The 9,566-nt window shown below is 42.0% G+C and overlaps 1 protein-coding gene across 1 annotated transcript in view; it reads left to right on the top strand.

The window, feature by feature from the left end:
* The window catches only part of atrnl1a (attractin-like 1a), a 301,564-nt gene that overhangs the window by 6,066 nt on the left and 285,932 nt on the right, over nucleotides 1-9,566 (top strand). Inside the window, exons 4-7 of the mRNA XM_066679153.1 lie at nucleotides 1,275-1,403; nucleotides 1,777-1,991; nucleotides 2,391-2,565; nucleotides 3,165-3,252. Of these exons, the coding sequence (XP_066535250.1) occupies nucleotides 1,275-1,403; nucleotides 1,777-1,991; nucleotides 2,391-2,565; nucleotides 3,165-3,252 (607 nt within the window). The remainder of the gene's footprint in view (nucleotides 1-1,274; nucleotides 1,404-1,776; nucleotides 1,992-2,390; nucleotides 2,566-3,164; nucleotides 3,253-9,566) is intronic.

The raw sequence follows: 9,566 nt of genomic DNA, 5'->3' as shown, positions 1-9,566 counted from the left end.
ACAGTCCAAAAACACACGTTGGTAGGTGGATTGGCGACTCAAAAGTGGCCGTAGGTGTGAGTTTGTGAGTGAATGTGTGTGTGTGTGTCTGTGTTGCCCTGTGAAGGACTGGCGCCCCCTCCAGGGTGTATTCCCGCCTTGTGCCCAATGATTCCAGGTAGGCTCTGGACCCACCGCGACCCTGAACTGGATAAGGGTTACAGATAATGAATGAATGAATGAATGAATGAATGAAAGCATGTTTAGCTGAGAAACCATGAAGTGTTTAACTTGAGGCGGCACGGTGGCGCAGCAGGTAGTGTCGCAGTCACACAGCTCCAGAAACCTGGAGGTTGTGGGTTCGATTCCCGCTCCGGGTGACTGTCTGTGAGGAGTTGGTGTGTTCTCCCCGTGTCCGTGTGGGTTTCCTCCGGGTGCTCCGGTTTCCTCCCACAGTCCAAAAACACACGTTGCAGGTGGATTGGCGACTCGAAAGTGTCCGTAGGTGTGAGTGAATGTGTGTCTGTCTGTGTTGCCCTGTGTGCCACCCTCCAGGGTGTATTCCCGCCTTGCGCCCGATGATTCCAGGTAGGCTCTGGACCCCCCGCGACCCTAAATTGGATAAGCGGTTACAGATAATGGATGGATGGATGGATGTTTAACTTGAACAGTAAACTCACATCTAACAAAGCTTTGCAAGGATATGTTTATGTCATTATGTTAGTATTTGTAATTTAATAAGTAATTAAATCATTCTGAAGGCACTTAGATACATATACATATTTTTTTAAGTAATAAAGTTCACTAAAAACAGCGTTTTGAAAAATCTCCATCATGGAGAGCATTTTCAAAAACCTCTGTATTCAGTCAGTTTCATGTGGATGGGAGGCCAAAACTTAGACAGTAACCTTAGTATTAATAAATATATGTATCTGTGTGGGGAGGGTCTGATAATGTATTTAACAGTTGGAGGAAATTAGTCTGTAAGTTGTTGTTGTGTGAAATTACAGCTGGTTACAGCTTGATCATAATATACTTGTGATCCAGTTTACTTTTAAGTCACAGTGTGCAGCTGTAATTTCTCTGTTCCTTAATGTTAGAATGGTGAAGTAAATTATTAGAATTTTACAGTGTTGATAAGCACAAAGAATGTGTTATAAAAAAAATAATGAGTAGGCAATTGACACACTTTTGTGTGTTTTAAAGCACCTTTTCTGACATTCTAATTGTCCAACTTTGACGGAGAGTGTATTAGAACGTCCCCTGTGTGTTTTATTCTTCTTTACCGTTTGCAGTGGTTTGGTGGTTCCAGAAACCAAAGGGAATGCAACTGTCCCAGAGGTGGTGATCTTATCTGGTTTTGCCTTGTTGCACTTTTTCAGCGATGCTGCCTACAACCTCACAGGATTCGACATTGTCTATTCGTAAGTCTTTTGCCAAATCTGTCTTCAGCCAGCTGTTTTCTAACCTTTTGTCGGGAAATAATGACAGTTTCATGAAAACAATTAAGAGCTGGCATGACGTAAACTTTGGTTAAGTGCTTTACTCTCAAGTGACATATCATCTGAGAGATCTTTGCTTCCCTCACAAACCCTGATGGATCAGCTCTCAGTGCTGACCAAACTAAAGAAACCTGATTTGGTAATGGACATCACCTGATACTTATATATAGCCTATTGATCTTCTAATGCCTAATGCTGAATGTGGCCACTTGCTTCAGCATTTGCATTTGTAAATGGGTCATTTTTATTTAGAAGTGCTTAATCCTGTTTATGTATTTTCCCTCTGTTTCTTTAGAATAAATTCCTGTCCTAATAACTGTTCCGCACATGGAAAGTGTATGGTGGGTGACTCCAACTCCGGCAGCGTTGCATTGCATTGCAAATGTGAGGAGTTCTGGAAGGGTGAGGCCTGTAATATCCCCTATTGCGAGAGCGACTGTAGTGGTCCTGAACACGGATACTGTGAACTCGCTGGGGAAAAGTTCTGCATCTGCAACAGTCGTTGGCAAGGTGAAGGGCCAATGTTATCCCAGGACTATTGCTCTTATTGAGACAACATTGTATTTTGGGTAGAGATGCTTTAATTAATTCATTGTGATATTGAATAAGATCTATGTCATGTTACAGAGACAGACCTATAACTATATTGTAATCACCGATGTTTTCTAGGATCAGTGTGTGTGAATAAATCATAACTTTGTTTATAATGCAGTTGGTTGGTATTTCTCTAGATGGCAGTGTTAGGCTGGGTTTGAATTTAATGCACATCAGATTGTGTCATGTGTTGAGCACTTAAACCTGTCATTACGATTGCTTTGCTTGCAATGCACTGTTATATTGATATTTTTACTTTGTGAGAAATGAATGCACTTTGCCTACATATATATTTTATTAAATAATTTCTCTCAGGTTCAGACTGTTCCCTGCCAGATCCCTCAGAGGAACCCTATTGGTTTTTACCTAACTTAAGGAATGATGTACCTTCTCTGGGGCGAGCATCCCATCAGGCAGTGGTGCACAGATATCTGATGTGGGTGATTGGAGGACACAGCTTTGACTACAGCTCTTTTCAGATGGTCATAAAGTAAGCAATGACCCGTCTGTCTGTCTATGTGTTAGTACTGGGTGTTAGGACTTACATAGTTAATGTCAGATGTTTTCGTTTTTCAGGCGTTTCCTTCTTTTCGTTTATCCCTGTGGTCTCTTGGTTTCATCCCAAATCAAATATATATTTGCTTTTGCTAGTACGGACCACGCCCGTAGTGGCTTAAACAGGGAGGTGAACTCAGAAGTGTTTGGGGAGGAGTTCAGCGTGGCTTATGAATGCGTATGAAGCTGGGCCCCCCATTGGATAAATGAATACGAGAAAAGGGTGGAGACGGGGTGGAGGTGGGAGCAAGTTTAAAACAGGAGGCTCGGTGGGCTTGATAATGGCCGAAGACGGCTCCAAATATGGGGATCAGCAAAAAATGACCCAGTGCGGAGGAGCGAGCTGATGTAGTGAAGCAGTCGAGTTGGGATCCGTCTCCTGAACTAAATGAAGCAAGTTTGTCCGACAAATTTGCCTGCTGTTTGGAAATCCAACATACAGTATATTCATGATGTTATATTTGAAGTAGTAATCTTCGCATATAATTGTAGTTCTCTCTCTTAATCTTTCTCACTTTTGGTTTCTTTTACAAGTTACAATTTGGTCACCAATGCATGGACTGAGGTTCCAAGCAGCAGTGCTCCAGTGCAGCGCTATGGACACTCTCTGGCTCTCTATCAGGTAATCACATTGATAAAACATAATCAATATGGATAACATGCTATTTGCTTATGAAATATTTTTGAATTATTAAAATAAAAATAGGGTATTGTGACAAATGTTGTGCATCCATATCTCTGATAGAGGGATCTCTGCCAGCTTACAATCTGTGAACTGATTTGATCTGTGGTGGTTTGTCTGGAGGTTCAATTTTCACATCTTAAAACTGGAACTTTGCATAGGCCAGCTCACTGCAATCATGTCTGCCAAACAGCCCATATGTGCAGGGCTTGGCTAAATGCAGCAAGAGGGAACAAGACAATGTGGACACAAAGCCAAACCAAACCCAGAGCAAAATTGAAATAAAATCTGATATTGCTCCAACCTTAAAAAAATTCACTGGCATTAAAACCCAACCAGGGCGGCACGGTGGCGCAGCAGGTAGTGTCGCAGTCACTGGAGGACTGGAGGTTGTGGGTTCGATTCCCACTCCGGGTGACTGTCTGTGAGGAGTTGGTGTGTTCTCCCCGTGTCTGCGTGGGTTTCCTCCGGGTGCTCTGGTTTCCTCCCACAGCCCCTACCAATGTGGCGCCCCCTCCAGGGTGTATTCCCGACTTGCGCTCAATGATTCCAGGTAGGCTCTGGACCAACCGCGACCCTAAATTGGATAAGTGGTTACAGATAATGAATGAATGAATAAAACCCAACCAAGGCTGGAGTAAACCCACAGAAAATGGTGTGAAATGGGGACACTAGCCATGTTCCTACTCATGCACGAGATGCAGGCACGGACCAGTCTGAGGTGCGTGGCACTAGCAAAGAGACTGCCAAAGTGTGCGATTCTGGCTGGGGGACATCCAAGGAGCACCTCGCTGAAACATCTTGAGGTGAGGTATATTGCTATAGCACAGGAGGTTTTGCAACGATGACCGCAGAGTTAGGTTTGTCTCCTGTACTCGCTGATGCCTCAGATAACACCTCGACTCTAGAGCAGGAGTTAGCTGCAGGATCAAAGGAATGCTAGTCAGAGCTGAGAGAGGAGCCTTTATGTTTAGCTCCTATGTTTCTCCACATTGTGCCAGAAAAGATTCTTGAACTCAAAGTCAACTCTTCAATCAAGTTGAAAAAGCTCTGGTCACGTGGTGGATTCACAGCCCCAGAAGCCTCTCACTTATGGAGCGACAATGCTGTTAACACTCCTCCTCTGCATGTTGTGATTTCATGTAGTTTGTGACTCTTCAACTTACACCTGGCTTAGAACTGCTGCTTTTCATTGGCTGGGAATCGAACCCAGGCCTCCCGCGTGGCAGGTGAGAATTCTACCACTGAACCAACAATGCTTGACTGAAGGCTGGAGTGAGCCTAAGCTGCCATGACGAGTAAATATTTTGCATGTATGACAGAGGAAGACTGTTTGATCAATATTCGCTCATGTAGCTAACGTAGTTTGTGACTCTTCAATTTGCACCTGACTTAAAATTGCAGTTTTGCATTGGCTGGGAATGGAACCTGGGCCTCCCGCGTGGCAGGCGAGAATTCTACCACTGAACCACCAATGCTTGACTAAAAGCTTGAGTGAGCCTAAGCCAAAATGACGAGTAAATATTTTGCATGTATGACAGAAGAACACTGATTGATCAATACTTGTTCATGTAGCTAACATAGTTTGTCACTCTTCAATTTACACCTGGCTTAAAAATGCCGTTTTGCATTGGCCGGGAATTGAACCCTGGCCTACTGGCATGGCAGACAAGAATTCTACCATTGAACCACCAGTTTGCCTGAAGGTTAGCGTGAGAAGAACACTTATTGATCAATACTTGTTCATGTAGCTAACGTAGTTTGTAACGTAGTTTTAATCATAATCTTCTTAATTTTCAGCTTGTCTTTTAATTCCGATTCAAAATAGATTATTTCATTTTTCTGTGATGCTGTGTTGTGAATTGACCTGATAAATCAGATTAATGCCTCTGTTTTTTTATGTATAACAATACTTAGTTAAAGATTTAAAAATATATATACTAATAGAGAATTTTAGGTAGAAAGTCTGGTGAATATTGATTTACAAATTCTGGATGTCAGCCATGCATCTAAAGGCTCTGTTTTATTGTGTTAGTTCATGTGTTATCCTTCTCCAGGTGTTTACGTCTTTTTGTCAGTGTCCTTGTTGCTGTCTCTGTTAGTAAAGCTGGAATCATTCAGCTCTTTGCTATGAGTGGACAGTGCTGTAATTAGCATATAAATGAACAGATCTCCAGATGAGGTGCTCTTCTCTTCACACATTCTAATGAGCTGGAAGACAGAGGTATTAGGATGCACATAATGTAGACTCAATTGTCGTGAATGTCAAGGGACAAACCATAATATAACAGAGTTTGCACATCAGGCACTGGAGTGTGTGTGTGTGTGTGTGTGTGTGTGTGTGTGTGTGTGCTGATATAACTATATATGCTCAAAAGAGGAAGAAGGTTTAAATGTACAAATGTTGCTTTACTGAGTGATATGATCATCATTTGTAAACTCTGAATGTCCAAAACAACGTTGTTGTACTGTCTTAAATGACTATTTTAGCCTCTTTCTATAGGCCTCATTCAGCGACATTCTGGTATTTCTGTTATTAGATTAGCTACAGGACACTGTGGGCTCTGTCTGAGAACAATTTTGACCCAGTGTTGAGCTGCTATTGAGCAATACGATGTTGAACCACCTGCTCTATATATAAACAAAAAGGCACTAAATGTATCATGAAATAATAATAATTAATACTAGTACTACGACTACTTGTACTACTACTACTACTACTACTACTAATAATAATAATAATAATAATAATAATAATTTACTATCATAGACCACGCCCAGAGAAGCGTCGGAGAGGGGGGCGAACTCAGAAGGTTTGGGCTGGAGTTTGAGGTGGCTCGGAGGTGTGTGCGTAAAAGCCGTGCCCCCAAAATTAGACGGTTGCCAATCGTTCACGGGCCACGAGCAGATCGTATCTGTGGTAGGCTTGTGAGGACCAGCGGCTGAGCACTTGGACAGTGTGGTCGGGAATTCCTTGGTGGGAGGCTGAGGAAGTCGCACTGATCCTAAAGGAGTGAGCGGAGAAGTAAGCGGGATTGAAACCACTGAGAGAAAGGATGTGACGGAGATGGAGGTGCTTTGGATCTCAAAGCATGGAAATGGAATGATATGAAGTTGATGGAAACGTCTGAAGGTTAGCCAGCCGGTCCAGTATGTAGAGAGGGTGTTGGGTGCTACGGCCTGGAGAATGAGGTCTTGTGAGATGATTGAAAGATGGCGGAGCCGGGATGAAGTGGGAAGATGATTTCTGAAAATGGAGTCTGCATGGGATGAAGGTCCGATTGAGGTGCCAATGCTCCGAATCTCTGAAATTGAAAACGAGAGAGTGAATCAGCTATTAGATTGGAATGGCCAGGGATGTGAGTAGCCTTTAAAATGAATTGGTGCATAACTGAATGCCAAACGAGACGGCGGAGAAGGAACATGAGTGGCAGTGTCTTTGAATGCCCTTTCTTAATTATGTTTAGGACTCATGCGTTGTCTGAATGAATGATAATGGCAAGACGAGCCCATTCGTGCCCCCAAAGAATGGCAGCAGCAACGATGGGGTACAACTCGAGCAACGCGATTGAGTGGCCTGAGGCAATTGAGAAGGAGGAGACTTCTGAGGGCCACTGGCATGCGAACCAGTGACCATTGTAGTAGCCGCCGAAACCTGTAGAAGGAGCGGCATCCGTAAATATGGAGGGGTCTTTGGGATTGGAAAGAGCATCGTTGTAGAATGATGAGATGCCATTCCAGTGGCGGAGGAGGAGGAGCCAGAAGTTCAGCTCAGATTTACAAGCAGGGTCTAGGTTAACGACCTGGAACAGAGAGGAGATAGAAGAGGCGAGATTAAGAAGGTTTGAAACGAAAGCACAACCTTGGAGTATAATTCACATGGCGAAGTTGAGGTGACCCAACAGAGAGAGGAGCTGATGTTTATTGCAACTAGCTTGGGTAAGAAAGTCAGTCGGACTGCAAAGTAATATGAGCCTCGCCAGTGCACGCCGAAAAGGTGCCAGAAATCGAGATGAATTATTATTATTATTATTATTATTATTAGGCGGCGGCATGGTGGCGCAGCAGGTAGTGTCGCAGTCACACAGCTCCAGGGGCCTGGAGGTTGTGGGTTCGATTCCCTGTGAGGAGTTTGGTGTGTTCTCCCTGAGTCCGCGTGGGTTTCCTCCCACAGTCCAAAAACACACGTTGGTAGGTGGATTGGTGACTCAAGAGTGTGTGTGAGTGTGTGTTGCCCTGTGAAGGACTGGCACCCCCTCCAGGGTGTATTCCCACCTTGCGCCCAATGATTCCAGGTAGGCTCTGGACCCACTGTGACCCTGAATTGGATAAGCAGTAACAGAGGATGGATGGATGGATGGACAATCCAAGTACTACAAGAGCAAAATACAAAATAAATAAAAAATACAAAACAAGCTTTTTTTTTTATAAATCCCAACAAAAACTTCAGCTTGTGTGTGTTGGTATAGTTCAGCATGTGTAAATGTTACCCTCCATCAGGCAGACTGAGATTTGTTTTACAGCTTGGGCAGAAACACCATGACATAACTTCAAGAGTCCTTGAAGGACTCTTAAAAATATTCCTAAATCTCCTTGACCTACCCCAAAGCTGGGATTAAATTGATGGATAATTTGGAGAGGAGTGTGAAGCAAATGCTGCAAATGTAAACATATGGATGCAAACCAATAATTTCTTAAAAATATTATTTTAAAAGCAGTTTAAAAATTTGAAAATATAGGTTCATAATCTGAGTTTTTTTTTTTTTTCAGAAAGTAGTCCAAATATCCATTCTTTCATTTCTCTTACTCTCTCATGTGTTCTTCCTCACAGTAATAGCAGATACACACAACCTGCCTGTTTATGAGGTGACAAAATACCCTGAAGATGGCACTTATTGCCCCACACTCATTCACAGCTGGATTTACAGATGTCTTTTATATATTTCTCTGAGCAAGAAGAGATTAGAGTGAGCGTGGGCACTCACACTTCTGCATTTCTCATACTCAGTCTCCATGATACACGAGAAAATCCACTCAGTTTCAATCTCATTATATAACTCTGATCTGCATGTGTTCATTTTGATGAGGTTATTTACATAATCCTTACTTTATATTCTAGGATTTATTTACATAAATCTGATTTAATGAACGAATACCATATAGATCTCATAGAACTGCTTTGAAAAAAGTTTCTTTATCATTAGTTTCTCCTTTATTCCTTGATTAAAAATGTCTTGAACAGTGGAAACAAAAGTTTAAACAATATTTTTAAATTATATTTTTCATATGAAGTGCTGTACAATAATGCAACATGTAGCATTGCTGTGTTCTTCATGTATCTGCGTGGGTTTCCTCCCACAGTCCAGAAACACATGCTGGTAGGTGGATTAGCTATCCAAAGACTATCCATTGGAGTTTGTTAGTGTGTAAAGCCCTGTGAAGGATTTTTCATATGCGCTTCAGTATCCTTAGTCCTAAGCCAATATTAGAAATTCCAATTTAATACACAATCCAGTACAGTTTGGGGATTTCCATGAGGAAACAGCCGTACTAAAACCGGCACTTGACAGAGGAGTTAAATAAGGTGTTTGAGAAGGGAAATGAACACAATGTGCTGGACATTGGCATTTTTGGGCCAAATAATTATTTATATAAGAATTAAATTCCTTATATTAGGTATGAGGAAATAATTTGTTGATTGAAAACTAAAAATATTTTGTCAGAAATTGTATCTGTTTAGCTTGCCAGCTACTAACTTGCATTTAATTACTCTTTTTCTTCATGTTGAAGAAACTTTGTTTGGACTAAAATAATCTCCAGTTTGACCCTGAAGCTGAAAAAAAGTTTAAAAGTAAACTCTTGTAAAAGCACTCTGTTTTATGTGGTTGTTAGACACTGGGTGTGGTTGGTGTGGTACAGTGGTAACACCATTGGCTCTCATATGAGAGACCGGGGTTTGGTTTCTGATCTGGGCAACCACTCCTGATCTGTGCCACACCAATAAATGTCCTTGGGCAAGACTCCTAACACTGCATTGGCTTAACTGTAATACCAGTAACACTGTAAGATGCTCTGGATAAGAGCGTATATGTGTACACATATAATGGTTTAGTCTTTACATGTAATTTTAACACACACAGAACAACACAGAAAAGAACGCATTCTAGTTTCAAACTTGCTGCTCTGTTCCACCTTAATGTGTGTAGCACTTTAGATTTCAGCCTTAAAAGGTGCTGTAATACTATTAAAAATAT

Source organism: Hoplias malabaricus, chromosome 8, assembly GCF_029633855.1.
Source record: "Hoplias malabaricus isolate fHopMal1 chromosome 8, fHopMal1.hap1, whole genome shotgun sequence".
Classification (NCBI taxonomy): Eukaryota; Metazoa; Chordata; class Actinopteri; order Characiformes; family Erythrinidae; genus Hoplias; species Hoplias malabaricus.
Note: the sequence above shows the minus strand (reverse complement) of the source record. Positions and strands in the feature narration are given on the sequence as shown.